General features: G+C 40.0%; 1 protein-coding gene across 3 annotated transcripts in view; it reads right to left on the bottom strand.

The window, feature by feature from the left end:
• Positions 1-23,034, bottom strand: part of fgfr1.L (fibroblast growth factor receptor 1 L homeolog) — a 50,013-nt gene continuing 26,979 nt past the window's right edge. Inside the window, 15 exon segments of one of the 3 annotated variants that reach the window (NM_001090864.1) lie at positions 1-1,394; positions 1,529-1,634; positions 2,200-2,337; positions 3,545-3,615; positions 3,882-4,004; positions 4,634-4,824; positions 5,447-5,557; positions 5,944-6,065; positions 6,158-6,303; positions 7,309-7,511; positions 10,384-10,528; positions 13,789-13,979; positions 16,377-16,500; positions 18,523-18,689; positions 21,596-21,682. In NM_001090864.1, coding sequence (NP_001084333.1) covers positions 1,230-1,394; positions 1,529-1,634; positions 2,200-2,337; positions 3,545-3,615; positions 3,882-4,004; positions 4,634-4,824; positions 5,447-5,557; positions 5,944-6,065; positions 6,158-6,303; positions 7,309-7,511; positions 10,384-10,528; positions 13,789-13,979; positions 16,377-16,500; positions 18,523-18,689; positions 21,596-21,682 — 2,090 coding nt within the window. In that variant the 3' untranslated portion in view covers positions 1-1,229. 3 annotated transcript variants of the gene reach the window in all.

Here is a 23,034-nt window from a genome sequence, read left to right as displayed (position 1 = left end):
TCAACTGAAGCCAATTCTCTTTATTTAGGGACTTGTACCGGGAATAAGAAAGTTTTAGAACATAATTTAAAAAAATACAAACTGAAAACATAGCAAAATATAAGATATTTTTTTATAGCAACTGTCAACTACCAGCCACTTTACTACTGACCTGGTATATATTTTGTAACTTTTTTTTTCTTAAAAAGACATGTAAATATATAATTCATATTTATACATTTTCTAGCTATATACAAAAGGAAAGCGTTATTGGATTCCCCGCCCGGCCCATTTTTTATTAGGATAAAATCTGACTATTTACCATGTTTTCTGGACAATCTAACATGGTCCTTAGGGTTGAGATAAAGCCTCAAGCTGACTTTATATGGGGCTTTCACTGAAACACATGCCTTCAGTCAAACCTCTAGTAAACACGTTGCAGGTCAACTGCCATATTGATCGTACCATTAACTGACCACAAAAATTCCTGAATAAAATCACTTTGCACAATGGCACAGTCCATATCTTGTGCCTTTATTCAGGTTCTTGCTCAATTAAGACTTATGAGAATCCACCTTGTACATAATAAACATTCAGGAAGCAGAGATGTTATGTAGCTTATAATGAGGTCTTCCTTCAGTTCAAGCAACAGCACCTCTTGCATTGGAATATGGAGAAGTATCGGCTTCTTCGGAGAAAGCAGAAAGCCTAACCTAGCTACAAGGAGTTGTAGGAAGGAGGTGTTGTCCATGAATATTTTCCACCAAAAGCTGATATTACGTCTTAAGCTCAGACAGTGCAGACAAAGCCAAAATAAAAGTGGAAAAAGTGTCTTAAAAAGGTAGTCTGGAGTGTTCGAGAAGGTTATGGACACAAGTCACGTGTTGATACTTCGATGAGGTCAAGAAAATAAAATCTCATAAAATTGAGGAATATCAAAAGAGTTGGCATCCTTTCTACTTCATAAGTTCCCATGACATTGCCAACATCACATGGCGCAGATCTTGACACTTGTTGAGTTTTAGAAAGTGCACTGGCTGCGGGTCAACGTTAGGAAGATTGGTTTTGGTTTCAACCACAACCAAAAAAAAGTACCTCCTATAAAAGGCATGTGGTAAGGAATAAGGCTGAAGATGTAGGAGTGGAATTGTACCGTGCTTCTGAGGAACTTGTGGCATTTCTGGAATGCTTGAAACAAAATGTCCTTCAAATGGAATTTATGGAGAAGAACCCCAAAAGAACCCCCAAGGTCAGCGTTTTTTTAGTCCACCATTGGAGTATTTGGGAAGGCAGGGCTCATCGGGGAGGGGGTCGTGAGAGAACACGGAGTCCTCGCCTGAAGAACACGTGGAACTTCGAGTGTCTGGGAAACATGGAGAATACTGATTGACTGGCATGGAAAGATCAAGATACTCCTGAAGAGAGAAAGAGGAGACAATTACCCTACAGAAAATTGTAAGTGACCATAACATCTGGGCAACATACAGCAGTGTTCAGTAAAATTAGAAGAATATACTATAGTATTTATTCTTGCATAGTAAAAACGTACCTGATTGGAACTCAGAGCAAGAATTCGGTCAAGATCCTCAACCAGCTGATTGAATGTTGGTCTTTGAGATGGCATGGCATGCCAACAGTCCTTCATCATCATATACCTGCAGAAAAAGAGCTTAAATTAAATTTCATTGGACACTAGAGCAACGTTGTCGGAGAACATTATAAGGAGGCACAAGCAGTGGTTATTAGGATACAAGCTAAAAAGCATTAAAGGGGTCTTTCCCCTTTGAGTTAACTTTTAGTATGAAGTAGAGAGTGATATTCTGAGACAATTTGCAATTGGTTTTCATGTTTTATTATTTGTGGCTTTTGAGTTATTTACATTTTTATTCAGCAGCTCTCCAGTTTGCAGTTTTAGCAATCTGGTTGCTAAGGGGCCAAATTACCCTAACAACCCTGCATTGATTCAAATAAAAAAAATGGAATATGAAAGGAGAGGACCCAAATAGAAAGGAGAGTAATAAAAAGTAGCAATAACAATAAATGTGTAGCCTTACAGAGGGTTTGGTTTTTAGATGGGGTCAGTGACCCTCATTTGAAAGCTGAAAAAAGAAATAATAAAAAAAATTCTAAAAGAAATATTGAAGACCAACTGAAAAATTCCTTAGAACAGGTGATTATATAACATTCTAATAGTTCACTTTAACATTAATCAGTACTTACAACTCGTTGGTGCAGTTAGTGGGTTTATCCATTCTGTGCCCTTCCTTAAGTAACTTAAAGAGCTCTTCCATAGGGACACCAGGGTACGGAGAGCCCCCAAGTGTGAAAATCTCCCACAGCAGCACGCCAAACGACCAGCTGAAATACAAAAGGCAGAGGTTAAGAGGGCACAACTGCAGTCGTCCTACCAAAACGATTAGAAGAACAAAAGCCATCTTTTTAGCTTTCTAGCTCAGGGCCATCCAACTGGGAGGCCGGCGAACCAGATGTGGTTTTTGAAAAGAATTTTATGGCCCACATACTCTGCTGACCACTTTGGATGTCACCAACATTTTATTATAAAGTGCTTCCAAACAGAGAATACTTGTCCCACTATATGAAAACAGTTTGTCAGCTCGTTACTTCCCAAAACGGGGAATATGGGGTGCCACACTAGACACGCACAAAAACGGACATCTCTGACACATTTTTGAAGGAATTAATACATTCTTCAAATCTTTTATTTACTTCAATACATTAAATGCACAGAACCAATGCCGACGTGCTTTTAACAACTACTGACGTGTTTCGTGCTCCCATTTCCTGGTACTTCCTCAGAGTATGCGGGCACGAAACGCGTCAGTAGTTGTTTAAATGCACTGTGCCAATGCGGATATACTTTTATGCATTTAAGTAAATAAAACACGTTCTTTCCTGGAAAGAACTTGCAAAGATGTTTGTTTTTGTAAGTGTGTAAAAGTATCCATTGCCAGGAGGTGGGACTAATGATCCAATCAGTGAGCTCCACACTAGCAAGGAAATAATACTGGGACCAATAATAATTGGGACCTGCCCCACAGGTTAAGAACTACCATTATATTTATAAAGGTTTGCATCACAAAAATAAAGGTTTGAAAGGCAACAGCGTATGTGGTACCACTGTGGATTGAAGTTGAAGAGCCTAAAAAACCCTTGGCTGGACACTCTCCTACAAGTACTTTGCATATTTCAATATAATTCCATCCGAGCTGTGCAATCTCTGGTGTGTGTTTTACACCAACAAATAAAATAGAGTACTCCAGCACACGTAATCTGCTCAAGGGTTATTACCCGTGTTTAATGTCAAACCAAACAGGCTTGACATTAAACACGGGTAATAACCCTTGAGCAGATTACGTGTGCTGGAGTACTCTATTTTGTTTCACTTGCTGGAGGTGCCGTCCTCCTATGCCCCATGCACCGTGAACGTTAAAAAAGGGACCAGGTGTACATCTGCACTTCGTTGACTGAATTACACCAACAAACACAATCCATTTTGGCCAATCAGTCTCAGGCACATAGAAAACACATATTTAATGATACTCACACATCACTCTGATGAGTGTAAATCCGGTCAAACAGGGCTTCCGGGGCCATCCATTTTACAGGCAGTCGACCCTAAAAGAAATTCATTGTCATCATTTGAGAAAAATCACAGTTTCTTTAAATTCCTGTCATACAGGAGCTCCTAAGTGATCCCCGGCAGGATTCAACCAGCAATTCTGCCCCCCGATCTGATTGGGTGATGCACCTCATGGTGGATACAAAAATCTGTACCTACTAGATATTGGGGACCCTAGCCACTCCCAAGGCAGCGGATAAATTCATTTGACTGCTTCTCATACCTGCACTAGGTAGGACTGTGGTTTCTGTCAAGTACTCACATTTGTGGTCTTCTTGTAATAGTCAATGTGATGGATATCACGGGCTAAGCCGAAATCGGCAATCTTCATTACGTTGTCTTCCGTTACTAAAACATTCCTTGCAGCCAGGTCTCTGTGGATGCACTGTGGGGGGGAAGGCCATTCAATAATTAGGGCTATGTTGGGGGGGATTTTCAAATTAAAACTTAAACGAGTCATAAGAAGAATGATTTTGTGAATTACTAAAATCTCTGATCTGTACAGAAATATTTTTTGAAGGTGACGAGAGGGCACCCATTGCCATTAGAAGGAAGGAGGTTGCGTCTTAATATTGGGAAGGTGTTTTTTCTACAGTGAGAGATGTGAACATGTAAAATTCTCTCCCTGAATCAGTGGTACAGGCTGATACATTAGATAGCTTTAAGAAAGAGTTGGATAGTGTTTAGCAAGTGAGGGAATACAGGGTTATGGAAGATAGCTCATAGTACTAGTTGATCCAGGGACTGGTCCCATTGCCATCTTCGAGTCAGGAAGGAATTTTTTCCCCTCTGAGGCAAATTGGAGAGGCTTCAAATGTTTTTTTTGCCTTCCTCTGGATCAACTGGCAGTTAGACAGGTTATATATAGACGTAAGAGGTTGAACTTGATGGACGTGTGTCTTTTTTCAACCTAACTTACTATGTTACAGAATAGCGAGAATAGGATGTTCATAATATTGCTGACGTTTTTATTTCAGGTCTTTAGAGAAGAGGCTACAGCAGAAGAACCAATACCTTTTTAGAGGCGAGGTATTCCATCCCACGTGCTACCTGGTAAGCACACGACACCAGATCTTTGAAGGAAAGCAGCTGATCGGGGGCACACATAGGGTTGTAGCAGTACTCCATGCCCGGCGGGCGTCTGGCCCGTAAGTACTCTCTCAGGTTCCCCTTGGAAGCATATTCGACAATTACATAGAGTGGACCTGAACAGAGACGGAGATTGTAATTAGTGAATATAATGATAATTCCTCTATAGCAATATGTACATTTAAGATTCCTAGTGAACCATGTGCAAAAAAAAAAAAAGGAAACCACCAAAACGCTTTGGATTTTTTGGGAGAATTTCTGGGAAAAAACAAGCAATATCAAATATGAGAAGTTTGCTTTAAAGGGACATAATACAATGATATAAAAGCAGGGTGAATGGACTTTTGATTATTCCATGAATGCAAAGTAAAATTTCTTAGTATAGGATATTCTGCCCAGGAATTTATATTTACCTCTGTAATGTGTTTATTTTTATAAAAGTGAGCAGCCATATTTGTAAGTATAGGTTTCATTTTATCCATAAGCGCTAATGTAAAACAGTGGCCTCTAGTGGTCAAAACAGTTAAAGTCATATAATTTGTATTAGGCTTTACCAAACTGTCATTTTTAAAGTGAACATGCCAAACACAATACTTCTCGAAAATCATAAATTGTTCAACTGGCTGATGTAGTTCAGTGTAAAACTAGTGTAATAGGTAACTGACCGTACCCTGGTAGAAGTAGTGCTCTGGGAACAGCTATTGTAATAACTAGTTTATGCAATCTGAAGGAACTCACCGTCCTGGGTGCAGGCACCAAGTAAATTAATGATATTTTTGTGTTTTCCAATCATTTTCATCATTTCCATCTCGGAAATCAGATCAGACAGGTCCTTTTCATTTGCATCAGCTAAATGGAGATAAATAACAACATTATGTAATGATAACTATACTTATCTTAAAGATTCACCATCTTAAACCCCTCAAGTCACTCCAGTCTTCTACCTCCCCATGTACTGACACAACAATCTCATCTGTACTATTCACTCCATATTGTCCCAGCCTTGCACATTGGCTTTTACTTAGCAAGACTGGTATTGGATTGGATTTATTGTCTTTTAAAAGAACACGGGAAGCCTTGAGAAGCCATTAAAGATTAAATGTGATATGCAGTCAAATTAGTACACTGGTAAAACCAATATGTATAAACAAGATTTCCAAAACAACCCCTTTTAAAAAAGTATATTAAGAAACAAATTAGTTAGCATCCGTTCACTTTTCATAAAGGCAACTCACACTTCAGCATCTTCAAGGCGACTTTTGTTACTCGGTTAGGCTTCTCCTTGTCCAGGCCTATAGCCTCCGCCATTACTACCTGCCCAAAGCAGCCTTCTCCGAGAGGTTTCCCAAGGATCAGCCTATGTAGAGACACAACATTGGTTATCAGTACTTGAGTCTTTGCTTAGATGAAGTTGGGTCTAAAACGTGACATTGTGTGCAGTCCCCTCACCTGTCCCTTGCCACTTCCCATCGTGGATCTTCCGGAAGCTCATATTCCGAGACTCCAGACAACATGGGTGTCCCACTGGAAGAAAGGCGCGAAGGCCTAACCAATATCACTCCAGAGTGCATTGATGAGTTGGAGTCCCCTGAAACCTGTTCCAGAAGTAAGAGGTGGGTTACCTTATGAACACAAACGCAGAGCAGCTTTGACTATGCTCTGAGAGGATGTATTCAGGGGGGCATCTACCTGCTGGGTGTTTAGTGGATCATTCCTCAAACTACTAAATTATCTTTAGTGAAATATCATCGGTGTGGCCATGTTTTGTGGATAAGGATGAATGCGCTCTCGTTCTGTAGTTTTGGCTTTTCAACAGTTATGTAAAAAAACAAAGAGCATTCCTTTGGCTGCCATGTTGCTTGTAATAAGCAAGGTGATCTCCATAACACATTAAGTTCATCAATGTTTGGCCACTCTTCTGGAGAACAGAAGCCACCCACCAGTCAGCTGTCACCAACAGGTGAGAATTCTGAAACGATCAGTAATTTGCACGTTTATCCAAAATCACAAGTAGCTGAAAAACAGCTGGTTCTGTGGGCACAGAACCCCCAATTTTGCCTTGTAAGCCATAAAATGAGAGGGTATAAACAATGGGTGCTGCAGATCACGTGTCTGCCAGCACTGTAGGAGGTCTAGTGTGGTCCTAGCTGATGCACAATATCAATGTTTGTGAAATTTGTCATCTGCCCCATTGTATATAGGGGAAAGATAGCAATGAAGGGAGCTAGGAGGGCATATTTACATGCCTTCATGTGCATAGGTATGCGACAAGGGCACAGCTATTAAATAGAGCCATATTATAGATATATATATTATGGATTCCAAAAAAACAAATTGTCAGATAAATGCTTTATGGCAGAGATTGTCCCTATCTTTAGCACAGATAGATCCTAACTGAAAAACACTGTTTACATCACTATGGGATTTTGAAACCCTTAATAGGATTAACCAACTGAGCAGATAAAAAATGTACAGCATGTTGTTTTATCAGAAGTGGATTTTTATTTTAGAAAAGAGAGATTAAAAAAATAAAAAAAGTTGCCAATTAACATCCTCTCTAAAACGCGCAAGTAGGAAATGGAAACCCCCTAAATACTTTCTGTTACCTGTCTGCGCAGCGGGATGCTCTTGGCGAGCTTGTGCACAGCCAGCTGGCTGTTGAAGTCCGACTTCTTCGACGGGTGCTTCATTTTAAAGATAATGATGGTGACCACCATGGCGGACACAAAGGCAGCCCCCGTGCAGTAGATGATAATCTCCAGTTGTAAAGGGGAGGCCAGAAGTGCGGGTTTATCGTCCTCAACTGCACTCGTGTACACGAGAAAGTGAAGGTTAATAAAACAATATGTACGAAGTGCAGTTATATTTTGTCATATACACATGTATGTGGCCACCAGTGCATAAGTAGTAATACACACTCACAGCATTATATACGCATGCAAATAGCTAATGCACTCGTTCATAAATCCATAATAATAGTATACACAATAATATACAACAAACGTGACTATTGGGATGCATTTGATATAAAAAGAGCAAATAAAGGCATAAAGCACACATTTAATAATCTCCTCCCTCCCAAAACTGCGAAATCCTCAGAGTCAAAATTGTTCAAAAGCTATGTTTTTGAACAGAAAAAGTTACAAATAATTGCCAAAGGTGTTTTGCCATATACACAAACACACCCCTAAATTGGCAATTATCAAGAAGACTACAGGAAAACAAATATATGGCTACAGAGAGAACATAACTTGCCATATATTTACGTTACAGTACCTACTCGCACACACACACCCACAAAAACGAAAGGTCGTGTGCAAAAAGAAAAGCCCAGATACCCCAGCAAGGAAGAAAAAAAAAAAAGAACAGATACATTTCCGGTGCTCTGGCCAAATACTGAAAGGGAAATTTTACAAGAAAAAATAAATATATATATAAAAATGTTCCCTTCAATTGGGAAATAGGAGCTGACGTTTCATATGTTGTAGAAAGTATGAACCTAAGTTATGACAAATGTTGAACTGGGGCATTATGGGAGTGCTCTGCACATTGTAGAGAAAGGCAAGCATTAAGCACAGTGAAAGCTTCAATGGAACAGATTTGGCATGAAGGAATGAGGGAACACCATGATATTCCCCAATATCCCAACAGGCCTGACAGGCCCTGCCTACTATGGAATAGTTTGATTTTTCTTTTGCTTTAGTTTCCTAGAGTTTTTATAAAGGTGTTACTGGCTCAGTGTGCAGTTGTATCCAAGTAGCCATGGTCTCACTTAATGGTTTCATTACCATAAAGCTGGCCAAAGACGCTAAGATTTGATCGTATGAGTCTCAAATGATTTTCGGGCCGTGTGTGGAGTGTCCCAACATTTTTTGTGAGATGGCGATCGGTCGTTCAGTTGATCAGTCAGGTTAGACAATTTCTGTCGGTTACCGATAATATCTCTGCATGTATTGCTGATCTGACAATATCAGTGAGAGACTGTCTCCAGCTTTTGTCGAACATAACTTTCTTACGATTGCTGTCAGGGGCAGAACATCGTCTGATCTGTTCTTTTACTACTTTATTTGATCTGAAAGGTTAGTGTCAGGTCGGGAGATGGCACCGAAAGATCCTTCGTCGGATATGAAGGTAAATCTGCACGTCTATGGCCACCTTAAGGCTACCAGATCTTCTGAAGAACCAGGCACATGTTGCTGATTGCAAATTAATTGATTCAAATGAAATGTAATCAGTGCAGTCCTAGCCAGATTTTATAGAGGTGCCCTGGATATTTCACATGGTCTGGTAACCTAGTTAGTATAAAGTTAGTATATATATGGGTATATATAAATGTATGTGAGTTTATGGAGGTGTCCGGTTGAGTGTGTATATTTATGGATGTTGGGTTTCATTTGGAGGGGTTGAACTTGATGAACTTTGGTCTTTTTTCAACCCGATTTAACTATGGAACTTTGGAACCTTACCACCCTATTTTCCACATATAAACCATTAGGAGGAGGAGAGGGACAATCTACAACATAGGAAAAGTCAACTTTGTTTTAATGAATAACCCTTTCTCAAATGAAACAACAGAGCAACCGGAAAGTCTTAACAGTACATGCATTCCACATGGACATAGTCTTCAGCCGTTAGAGCAAACCTAAGTGTGTGATGTACAAGTGGTTATAATGAAGTTCACTAAGCCCTATGGCAGAGGAAATGGCTGGTAACCTACTATGGGGTGGTTAAGCCAGTTTGGGTTTATTCTTATATTAAAATAATTAGGGCATTAGAACCTAGATTAATTTTAATTGGAATTAGACTGTAATCTCTACCAGCAAAACTAAACAAAAAGGCCATATTCTACAAAGCCTCAACAGCAAATTTAGCACATGCCCAAAAGTTTGTCTATAGACAAAACTAGTCAGCTATTAAGAATTCCCAGCATCCCTGGGGAGTTTGGGTTGTGCAAGAAGTTATTTGCCCTGTATGTACTAATATTATAAATAATCTGTGTATATTTTTGTAGCTTCCTTCAAGGTTATTGTCACTGAAACATAATTTCCTGTTTCCGCTAGGCTATTCCCGATTTGATTGAAGGTGGTATGTTAAAACAGTATGCCAACTGTGTATAATTATACTGAGATCCCAAGTGAGTGATTATACTTAAGATTCTTCTTTAATAGGAAAAGGCTCATTAAGATAGCAGGGAATTTCCTCTCTGCTTTGCTTCTGCATATTTTGTGGATTTATTATGTTTCTTAATTGTCTTCCCTTTCAAGCGTCTTAGCATTTCAGGAGCTGGGTAAATGGCAAAAATAACAGAGGATGCTCCATGTTTTCACTCTAGCCTTTAATGGGAAAATATGTTTTAGTCATTTGTGTTTAAGGTTACTCCATTTTCTGCAGAAGATACCAACCGAGTGGCAACTCAAGTTATGTACAAAATACATAACGAAGCACTCTGTATTTTACATGTGACCCTATCATCTATACCAGTATCATTTTTATTTATATTTTTTCATTAATGCCTAAGTTTGTTCTAATACCCAAACTCTAAACTGACCACTTGTGATAAAATAATTTCTCATTAGAGTGGTTATATGTGTTTGCTCTGTAGGCATCTTTTGCCTCTGAAATGCATGGAATGTTTAGAAGTATAGTCAGATAGGACAGAACAGAACCATATATACCTTCAAGAACGGTCAACCATGCAGAATGATGAGAGATCCCAATGGAGTTAGCGGCCAAGCAGGTATACTGGCCAGCATCCTCAAAAGTAACATTTCTCAGGTGGAGAACCTCCATATCCTTGTCCGAGGTGTTGACTCCTGCAGTCTACAGATAAGAGCATCGTAGAGGGAGGAAAAGCCATCAGAAACCAGAAGAGCAGAGGGCAGGTACTGCCTTGGAACCAGAGGTCCCAAGGTATAAAGAAATGAAACCATTGCAAGAAACCTGGTTAGAAGATTTACGATAGCTTCTTCCATCAAGTTTCACCTACGGAGAAGCTACCTTGGTTAAACCCGTCACCAAAAAAGAAAATCGAGACCTCCTGCCCATTGGAACATGCTAGAGAATGACAACATGGAAAAATGAGACCTGGTGGATAAGCCTGGTTTAATTTCAAGAGGAGGTGGGGAAGAAGAGAATTAGGTCAGAGAAAAGGAATCTGCTGAAGAAAAGAGTTAGCATAGAGGAAACTGTGAGGACCAGAGATGTTAAATAAAAGAACATTTAAATGGATTGGGGTAGATTACAATGAGCAGAGAAGTACCAAGGACATCTCCAGTACCCTTCATGTATGTGCTAGGTCCTATTGTAATTCCTGGTGGATAATCTATTGGAAGATATAGCAGAAGTCACTTGAAGTGGATAATTTAACCACATTTTGCAGATGCTTTGGATACACTTTATTTTTAGAGCACATCTTGTTGTCTCATGGTGTGTTTCATATAACAAATAATCCTCAAATTGAAAACAAATAGGAACTTAAAACTGAAGCCCAGACATAAGAATATAAGATATGTGTTGACTTCTATATGCATGAATTACTTCTACTGACATAGGGCTGCTCTGCTTCTCATTCATATACTAAATGAATGACGGCCCTACAGCCTTACATGGCTGCTCTGCAGTGGCCCTTCTTCTCTTTGCCTAAGACAGTTCACATTCAGTACACTTAGAGAAGTAAGGTGCTTCATGCTCATACACTGCATAAGAGCATGAGATGGATGTTGTGCTGCTGAAACGGAGATGGTAAATTAAGCTGTGTTGGGGTCATATCTCCTGTCCTACCAGTCTGCTAGCAGTGAGAAGCGGAACACTAGCCCTATGACCTAAAAGTAACTGATACAATCAAAGTTGTTTTGGTGCTTCGGTTACCCTTTAAAAAATAATCTTTTCATTATTTCTGGTCATCTCCGTTTGAAAGAAACATGACCGAAAAATCAATATCATAAGTGGTTGAGAAGGTAAGAATCCCGCAAGAGTGTAAAACAAGGAGGGAACAATAATACAGAATGAAAGAACAAGTTAGAAATAAAAGAACGAATATTAGTACGAAGCAGAAACAGAATGATGAAACTAAACTCGGCCTCACACACCAAGTATTTTTCCATGGAAATAAAAGCACATTAAAAAAGGGAAGAAATATAATTGTTTCTGTCCAAGAGTCTGGCAGAGATATTGTCCCAAAACCAGTTTTTTTTTCCAGGAGGTGCCACCGATTTTACCTTTTGTCACGGGTCTGGTGACGGTAAGCCACGCAGACTGATTGGCCTCACCAATATAATTGGACACTTTACATATGTATTCCCCACTCTCTGCCTCAGTCACATTGTAAAGGGTCAAAACTTCTGCGTCTGAGCTATTAATCCCAGAGTGCTGAAACAAACCGATAACAGGAGGGAATCAAAATGACAAAGGGAAAAGAGGAACATAACACAAACATCACATAAATGCCTCTGTGGAGATTTATTTAAGTCTATTGTGCCAAGAGTTGCCAATGCTAAAGGACAACTACAGCCCAACAAGGCACATATTGTGCACCAAATGTTCAGAGCTAGTGTAGCAACCTCTATACACAAGAACCCTCTGCAAGAAGGCTGATGCCTCCAAAGTTTGTTCCATAATGTATTAATAACTACTCTTGCTGATGAGATCAGAGCAGCTCAGAGCACACTGAGCATGTGCAGTGTCACTGACACTAGGGAGAAGGCTGATCAAAAATACAGTATATGGAACTTCAGGATGCAACTTTGGAGACATGAAGGTTTAATGAACTGTAGCAATATTTGCCCTGTGTTAGTATGAGACCAGACTCATGTATCTGCACTATGACAGGTCTGGTATATTAGGCTGTATGTACAATTGCACCATTTAAAGTCTAATTACAAAGATATATATGAATTTATCAAAACTGAAAACATTGGCAATCCTTTTGCCCTGTTCTGGCAACTCAGTCAGACAGTCTTCTTTTTAATGATTGGTCGCTAAGAACACTCTTTGACCAGGCAACAACATAATCTCTAGACACTTTGACAAACTCCAGGTAGTCAGACCTGGACCTACCAAGGTTTGTAGATGTTAACATTTGTCAAAATGCTTTGAAGCCCAATTTTATAAATCTGTTTATTGCATTAGAGTAGGCACTGGTGCCAGCTATGGCACCCCCTTTGGCTAAAATGCAGGAAAAATATTCGACATAGGTTTTTATAAAAAACAAAAAAAATTTAGGACCTGCAATCAAAGAAATCCAACCTGAAACCTGGTCACAGGTTCAGCAGCCTTTTGCCTTACTGTATACCCTTCTTTGTGCCTCCGCTCCAGAAATGGAGGAAACCTGTGGAGCACATGAAATGTCATAACTCCACCCCCTCCACACATAAAAGTGCACTTGCTCCTCTTTAGAGAAGATTCTGATTGTATAGGTGGCCATAGATGCACAGATAATATCGTATATAACAAATTTTTGTGCGATATTCGGTGCGTGTATGTTGGGAAAAGAGCTGACTGGATATGCCTTGGAAATTGGTCGGCTCTGTGATTGGGCTGGACGGAAAATTTTGATTGAGTGCCTTTGAAGTCACCCAAACATCGGCCGTTGTTAGTGCTGAATCGTCAGATACAGGTAGAATTCTAATGTTTCTATACGTATATCAGACGATTCAGCTCTTCACGTGTGTATTGATACGAACGATCTTTCTTGGAAAGATGTTTTCCAAGAAAGATAGTAATTGTTATGTCTATGGCCACCTAAAGGTATCTCTAGATACAGGGAGAGAGTCCAAAGGGAGACCAACAGCAACTATCTACCTATCCTTTGCTTGAAGATCAAAACCAGAAAGCAGCAAGGACGTGTTTGTGTCGGCGGCTATATTTAGCAGCACCCTGGTTAATAAATAATGCACTAATTGTTAATTACATTCAGGAGAGGCAGCACACTGCATCTGTTTGCAACTCTGTCCTCTCAGGGCGTCATCGATGGATTTAAAAAAAAAACAACAAAAGGAAGGGAAAATAAGCGTCACTGTAACAGAAGGAGTGTCTCACCTTCCAGGGAGGCAAACAACACATGGGACAACAGATGTATTTACCTTGAGGATCTCCACATACGGGAAGCCATCCGAGGCCACTCTACTGCCGTTAATCTCTATGTGCCTGAGCCACTGGATGTGAGGCTGGGGGTCGCTGTACACTTTGCAGGAAAACTCGGCGGTGCTTCCCACAGTAACACTTGTATTTGCTGGGAGACCGGCTTGTAGGATAGGGCGGTGTGGGGAACGCTCTGCGAAGCAAGTCATTTTTTTTTTACTAAATGTCAATGTAGCTCAACATCTCAACATTATTGTCATATGACACCCTAATTCAACATGATTTCCAGATGGAGCACTACTCTAACATTGTGTTGTTTACTTTAGCACTTACCAAACCTTGGTATGGAACACAACAACAAAACTGACAGATAGTGCTCATCTATATTATTGTGTTAGCTGTAGGACTGAAGGACTGATCAAACCTTGTCTGTATACAGAGGACAAATTCAGCACAATTTACAGATGGAGCACCACTATAACATTATGTTAACACTATTTACACCACTATAATAATATGAGAACCAAATCACCAATATTTGTAACCAGAACATTATTTTGCATCTGATGCTGTATTCAACCCCTTGTGATCACAATTTTGGAATATTAGTCGTGATTAAAAAAAAAAAAAACACACACACACAGGGTTTGTAGACCATGTCCTGGGTCTTCGCCTCAAAGAGGGGCCCCTAGGCCAAACATTTGCGTCTTAGAGCAAATCATTTTTAGTTTCCATTCTTAAACGGTTAATTACAGAAGAAAGATTTTAGTCAATAAAAGCATTGGATATAGGAAAAAGATGTTTTATCAACCAATCTCCGAGGTGAATTTCTCCCCAACTACTTCAATGGACAGATGCAGATGAATAACTCATTAGTGAAGGTTTCTCTAGGGTCTGATTTATTCACGCAAGTTTTGGGAATTTAAATCCCCCCCCATCATTTACATCCTGCCATTTCAGCGGAGTGAAGGCAAAACAGCTTCCACGCAGCTTCTAAATAATTCACGGCAATTTTATTTACTATATGAGAACAACAAATGAAATACCTTTAAGTACATGAAAAGAGTTGGCCGGTAAATCAAGAGAAAGGAAGGGTTGGCTTTCGCCATTAATTTAAATTGCTTTGTGTAGGCTTTACAGTAAAGGGGGGGGGGGAAAAAAATCTATCCTTAAAATGGCTCAGGCATCAGCTATGTAAGGTTACAATTACCTAGAGTTTCTAGGCTAAACAACCAGTATTATTGTTAGAATTAAGAAAGGCCCAGAGCTGGAAATGAATCCCAGATCAGGAAAACTGATGATGCAATGGTCTCTATTTATGGTGAATATATCTCCACGCTTAAAAGGAATAACAGACATATCAATACACCAATTACATTTTTTTTCAAGTCGGTTAAGAATGTAATGAGAGTAGCGGGGAAGAAAAGCAAGGAGACAAAATAAATAAACTCAGCACCTTAACGCAGGCCCCACGGTGCCCCGTGTACAGGAAATATTTGAAATTTAATAGGGCCTGTGAGGTGGAAATGGCAGGCTGGGGGGGGGGGAGGCAAAGAAAAGAAAATATGTAGTATAATTAAAGGCGGATGTTCATGGAGGAAATATTTGAGAGGAGAATTGGCTACTCATTTGAGGAAATGGAGGATAATTTCACGATCTGTTAGATATTGGGCAAAGAAGGGCTTGTTTTGTTTTTTCCTTTCCGGACGGAGACTTGCTGCACTTTAGCATCCGCCTGCCGTTCCTCTTCAATTAGTTTAGACATGAAAACTCTTAAGGACTTTTTGTCTCCGCAAGCTGGAGCCAGGCTTGAGTCTTACATGCGAGTTAATTGTATTGCAAATCCAACAAGGAGGCCAAGTGATGCAGGGTCAGTACTTCCAACTTTATCTTATGAAACCTTGATTAATACTATTTTTATTTTTTAGGTCCACAGTATTTTTTTTTCCCACTGAAAGTCGTAGAACAGTTTGAAGATGAAAGTCTTCAAATTGTTCTGCAACTCCCAGTAAAAAAAATATACTGAGAGTCCTCAGAATAATGAGGATCTCTGAATTGCATCATTTTTCCAAGGTCAATACAGCTAGAACTGTGGAACAATGAAGGGTTGTGCATATAATAATTCCACACTAAAACCTTATGCCTTATGTCTTATTTTTAAGACACTCAATTAAGCACCCATTTGAGGTACAACATTTGGCCAGAACTTCCCTCCTTAGCCCACAACAAAATCACAAACATTGCTTAACTGGCCGTTTAGCCATAGTTCCAAGGATTTCAAAGACATTAAAGAAGTGCTCACCCCAAATTTTGCTGTAACTTACCACCAAGAATGCTTCTAGGAGTATCTAGAAAACAAATGAGCATATCCCTAAACCTTGAACAGGCCCATCCATCAAGGCCCTGGGGAACCACTGCCTTATGCATTATGAATGGATTGTACTGGTCCCTTGGCCACAGCCCCATAACCAAGAAGCGCAGAGTAGTTTTTAGCCTGACCATTTTAGAAGCACCAGTAGAAATGGAGCTTGAATGAATTAGTGGTAGAAGGGTTCCTCCATATCACAAATAAACAAAGAACAGCACTTACCGACAACATCCAACTGGTACGTGTGGTTGAGGGTGCCATACTTGTTCTCCACAATACAAGTGTAATTTCCTTTATCAGATGGGACAACGGAATCCATAATAAGGCTCCATGTTTGAGAACGGACCTAGGAGTTTTAAAAAGAGAAACCCATTAAAAACAATTGACAGTATTATTTATTTTAGGCACTACCATCTTAAGTCCCTATTTGTCCCAGCTTTATTGACCTGAATTGGTTGCCTATCTTCCCTAACTGCAGCTTTGGTAACCCCGCTTGTTTATGCTTGAGATTGCCACCCTCTGCAATAACATCAGAAAGGACTTGCTCAGATCCCTAGCAAAGAACAAAAACATTCAAATAAAAACATAACTTTTCACACACTGACTCCATTGACTGCCATTATTACACCATATTTATGGCACACTACCCATTCCACAGAATGATAACTAAATATATCAGGTTGGTTGACAATCTGATAAATCACACTCAGCAGCAGCTTCAAACACTGGCTTTCTCACTGGTTGCTACATTTAGCCTCTAACGAGCTGCAAAGCAATCAGCAGGAGGAGTGATTAATGAGAGTCCTTTCAAATAAGAGACACCACAGCATGCTGGGCAGGCAGAAAAGGCAGTCCCACTTCATAGATCGCGCTGGCACACAAGAGGAACCCATGGCCTGGCATAACCTTGCCAGTTGAAATGTTAAAACCCAAGGCGTGTCCGTCATTCTGGCACTGATGTTCAGAGCTTCATCATTACCAGATCCTCTCATGGAGAACCAGACACAGTATCATATATAAAACTTGTACGAGAGGAACAAAGCTGGCCATAGACGCAAAGATACCATCATACCGAATGAAGGCTCATACGAATTTTGTGTGGATTGACCTGACATTTTTCGTACCGTGTCGCTCGGTCGTTCTATCAATTGGACAGGTTAAAAGATTTATATCATCTACCGATAATATCTCTGCATGTATCAGAGACCGTCGCTACTATTTGTCGGACATAAATTTCGTACGATTATGGTCGGTCACTTAATGGCCCGAGCATTGTGTGATTTGTTTGCTTTACTACTTTATTTTAATCTGAATGGTCAGTTGCAGGTCAGGAGATTGGAACACACGTTTGTTCGTCCGACATAGGCTATAATCTGCACATCTATGGCCATTTTAGGTTGACTATGACAGATGTTGTCCAACAATGCGGACTTTCATCCTTCTGTCAACCTTCCTTGTCTTCTTTCCCTCTGTTCTCCTATTGTGTTGTAGGAGAGCAATTTAAATAATGTAAACACTCTAGACACGGGGTGGTCCTTTTTCTAAAACCGTACAGCCCCCACCACTTGCCTCTATCTCAGCACAATTAGGTGAATCTTTGATCCACTACTTTACTAAGCAGAACCATCTCAGCTTATTTAAGAAAGCCTTTCATTTTCTAACAAAAGAAATTTGCATCCACTGCATCTTGTCCATTCACTTATATGGAAATGTCAGCGCTGCCTCTGGATTACAATAACATTGTGAGTGGTACGTGAAATACAGGAATGCAAAACATTTACTTAATGCAGCCTTTCACTATAACAAATGAAACATCTTATTAAATGGTAAATATACTCAGTTTATAAGAGGGTATAGCTCATCTCCATAAATACTTAAAGGTGGCCATACACGGGCAGATAAAGCTGCCGATATCGGTCGTTTGGACCGATTTGACAGCTTATCTGCCCGGCGGGTCTTCTCGATCGATATCTGGGCACGATATCGATCGGGAAGGTTGGATTTTTACCCCCGATATAGCCACGCAGTTTAGTGGCATATCGGGGAAAGATTCGCCAAACGAGCGGATCTTTGAGTCTATGGCCACCTTAAGGCACAGCTTATTATTTCCACAGAACATTCTGTTTTTGGAATAAACAGTATGCCACCATATTGTTTATATTTGCTGGGGCCTTTTCTTATGACTGCAGAAACAGCACCACCCCTGGTGGTCATCAAGATTCGGTTATAAATCTATGGAGAATACCTGTATAAATGTGGAAATACAATATAAGGATATAGAATGCTCTGTACACACAATAAATATCGATATTATATAGGCTGCCAAATAACGGCACAATTTCCCATCTGACAGAACATGGCATCATACCTTATATCCACCAATGCGCTGATCGGGTCGGAACTCCTTGCCATTCTTCAACCAGCGAAGTGCGGGCGATGGAGTGCCATTTGCCGGACACCTAAATTTCACCGTTTTTGCTGCCGGCACGGCATGAAGCTTCTTCTCCATCTTTTCTGGGTGTGACCAAAAGGGACCTGCAGAAGAAAGTGAAAATCAGTACACTGATCTGCAAATACACCGGTGACATGTTAAAGGAGCACTATACAGTGATATTTCTCTACGAAATAGTGATTGATACTAGGGGTATAAAATCATGAGTTTATGGTATATTTCTGTACATGTTAAAATAAAAATCTGTTTAGCTGAGCCACTTCCTTCCTCTCCCCATCTCTTTGGGAAGACTTCCTTTATTTATGGCTGTATATTTATCATATGGCTGTATATTTATCATGGAGGCTAAACATATCAGTGGTTATCGCTGAAGGAATTCAGTGCCTAGGTCTTGACACTACATGGGATTTTCTCTTGCTTTTGGGTTCTGCTGATGACAATTTGGATCTCCTTGATTTAAGAATGAACAATCCCTTACAGGCGAAGACTGCATTCTAGAGCTGTTTCTACATGGGATTGCTCCTCAGCCAATACCTGTTGATGCCATTTTGGGAGTTGTATTTTGGAAACTGATAATGATGGGATTCACTAAGCAGCAGGACCCCAGTAAAAATACATTTCCTAGTATACAGATTACCAAGTTAAATGTTTTAAAGTTGTTACGTAGCACATCAATAAAAAGGTCTATGTGGGACCTAAAAAAAAAAAAAAATCACCCTAGGTTAGTGAAACTCCTATCCGGATTAGTTGCATGCATAGTCAATGGATAGGAAAATTCTAAGTAATCGGATTCTAAGTAAGCCCCCCATCTTCCCGTGTCCTCAGTTTACACCACTTTCTAGATTTTCCTGTATCCTCAGGCTATGCTACATGATACGTAGCCATGTAATCCCACTGTGTTTCATTCTAGATTTCTCTATGTCCTCAAATTCACCTGCTGCTATTAAAAAACCCATGTATCCCCAGACACAAGTGCTGTATTCAGAGGGTTAAAGAGAACCCAGTCAGAGTGCTGAGCCTTTCTTTTGGAGATAAAACCCTAACTACGCTCTTGCCTGAACTCATCACTAAGCCCAGATAATTGGGCAGCCAATTGAAACTGGAACATAACAAGATCACACACTATCCAGTGTCACATTGTTCCCTGCACACAATTGTGTCTTTTGTGAAGGTGAAAGCGGTAAACTTTTTTTTGTATTAGCGGGTCTTAAACCACCCAGCCACCTTTAAATTTTTTTTTTAAAGAAATGAATGATTTCCGTAGTGTAAAATATATTGAGATGGGATTTCATTGTATTGTATGGTTCCTGTACCTGCCCTGCCTTTACTCTGGGGCATATGTTAATGTATAACCTAAACAACAGAAGCCACCGGAAAAGTCTCCCCTTCCACAGCCTCACTCAATACCATTCCAATACCATTCAAAGTGTAATAGCCAGAGCCAAGGCCAGAGTTTTAAAGAAAACGTAGTAGTGAGGGCAATAAGGCATTTCTCACAAGGGTATGAGCTGTATTTCAATATCAATGGGCTCTCCTGAGCATTAAGATGGAACAGCCGTGTCATAGCTAGATTTTACTGGGTCCCATAGCAAATAATTTTTCAGCCCTCCAAACTGTCTATTGAGGTTGATCTGTTTTACCAATAATTATTGAAACTGTATATGAATTAGGGCCTCATGGGCCCCCTATACTTCTTGGGCCCTTATGCAGCCACAGAGTCTGCTTCATCTGTAATTAAGCCCATTCAGCAGATTCAGTACAAGAGACTCTACCCATTCAGGGAACCTTCCCATCGGCCCCTTTTTATTCCCAACATAAGCTCATATAGATTTAGCAGTATCTCAATCCAATTGTTGTGAGAGCAGGCCCTGACTAGCAGGTTCTATGGAGCACCCTAGGGGGCCAGTTCACCTTTGGGAACAGTAACCACAGAAAGAATAGAACAGAACTCAGTAAGGAAAGAAAGCCTGTCTTTGGGAATATGAAGACTAGATGAATCACTGACCACAAAAACATAGGGACATTCCATCAGACCACAATAGAATAGAACAATCAATTTATGGCCGCAGTCATAAGTAGTCATTTGGCTATTCAGCAGTCAGCCCAGTGCTGGGGAAAACATTTACGTTGCTTCATTTTCCCAATGGCGCCCAAATTTGCCTCGAGGAAATTTTGGGCTATTCCAGTGGGAAAGCATTGTTGCACTGAACAAGAAAGAGGGGCTTTGTTTAGATAAAACATAAAAGATGGTTGAACACAGCGGAGTTGATAAACACCCTGTTTAACACCTATAGGTTAGAAAGAAATCATGTCAAAGTAAACACTAGTTTTCCATTTTTGGTTTACTTGTCCTTTAATGATGCCATGCCATGATGGGGGCGCCATGATAGACACATCCCCTCCTGTCAATCTGAAACGATTCAGGAAAATATATGGCCCAATACATTTTTAATATTCTTTAAGTCAATTCGGGGGATTTGTCACAGTTTCAGATTAATTAAATATTTCTCATCAAAACTTTTCCAGGCAATAGATTCACAGCAATCTCATATTCTCCTGTCATAAATTGTACATTTTCATATTCATGCTTGTGTTTCTGCCAAAACCATATAACTTCTTATTGTGAATTTACAGCATAATAAAAAAAAAAAGACAAAAATGGTAAACAATTCGTAATATTTAAGAGAACTGAACAATGATATGTTATTTCCTTCACTGAGGATACCAGCAAGATCCAATTTTAGCAGAAATAAAAATTGAAAATTCTTCTTGAAGAGAATAGTTTAACTCTCATGTAACTTAATTCTTTCTAGCTTTGGATATTTTTCACCAAGTAAATCCTTAAGCCTAAGAACTTTACTCTCCCAGTCTACAATCTTGTTAAGAAGCCAATGTTCTAAAGCCCAACTCTTTGTGATGTAAAGATCTGCAGAGGGGGCAACGGGACATCTTGGTCCCAAAGAAGGGGAAAGGAGGCTATTGTACTTACGGTTCGGTTTGGAGTTCTCCGAAGCTTTCTCCTCAGAGGATGAATTGTCATCATCATCATCGTCGTCCTCGGCCGAAGGCTGCGCATCTGTGGAAAGGCAATTAGAAAGGTATAAATACATATAAATAACTATACCTAGAACCTGATGGGCTGTGTGTGCATGTATGTCACAAGAACATTATACACATTAAAGTGAACCATATTTAGATGCTGGTTCAACTATTTGAACATACTGTACAGTGGAGTTCACCATCGCAGTTGCTTTTGACTGGCAAAAATAATCTCGAAAGTAAATCACTGCAATAGTTAACTGCATGTGAATAAAGATGGTTCAAATTAGCAGCCCATCCCAGAGCTGCCAGCAGAATGGCTACCTCATGTCAGCGAGACAATTATGAGATTTTGGTGGGAATACGTGCTCCCTATTTCCAGTCCCTGTTTTACGAGCGCACTGAACTGTTAAAGAATCCTTCATGTCCACATTGTCACAGTCTATAGCATTCTTGGGGCACATACTAGCATCTTGGGTTTGAGGGCACTGTTCTTTCGAGTTTGCTCTGGTTTCCTCCCAATTTACTGGTAGATTAATTGGTTTCTGGAGATGATGGTCCTTATAAGAACTTCTTGGTCTGAAAGTTGGGAGTCTACTATACCTTAAAACTAACCTATCCCTCCTTGGACCTCTGTTTCAGCACCCTGCTCACAATGAATTACATGTAGACACATTGCATCAGGCACCTATATGTGGATTCCTCTGTATACCAGAAAAACATGGAGCTTGGGGCATTGGTCCAATGGATGTGACCACATCTCCACAGACTGAACCTCAACCACAATACCTCACAGTGGGAGTCAAACTGTTTTCACTTCCACTGTAAATGGTAGAAATCTCCAGCTTTGAGGAGCACAACATAGTAAGCCCAAGCTTTGATAAACACAAACAGCATATGCACACCAATGTTGCTCAGATCAAGTGTAAGGCTCAGAGCAACGAGTCAAAAAAATTTTTGTGGTCCCTCACTCCATACGTTTCAGGGTGTCCTCAACAGAGTAGTGGCCCCATCAAGCCACAACACTTCCAAATCAACGAACTCTGGAGATCCACGGTAATTTCAGTGTGCTTTATTTCACAACATCAGAGCAACGAGAACCACAGCAGAAGGAAAAAACATTTACATGAGGGATCCACGATTTGGAATGATCTAGATTTTCTGAATTCAAATTCCCAGTAAACTCATCCAACCTCCACATACAGGACCTTCTAATAGATAGCTGCTATAGACATTTACTCAGGTTTCCATCAACCCTAAAGCATTCAAGCAGTGCTAACTTCCCTGGTGAGTCCTCTGTCCACTGAGTATGGAGGCAAAGCTGCTTATGTGCTTTGTAACACAGACATCACCTACACTTATTAGGCCCTTGGGCTATTCTTCGTTATT

Source organism: Xenopus laevis, chromosome 3L (genome assembly GCF_017654675.1).
Source record: "Xenopus laevis strain J_2021 chromosome 3L, Xenopus_laevis_v10.1, whole genome shotgun sequence".
Taxonomy (NCBI): Eukaryota; Metazoa; Chordata; class Amphibia; order Anura; family Pipidae; genus Xenopus; species Xenopus laevis.
This window is presented reverse-complemented; position numbering and strand designations above follow the sequence as displayed.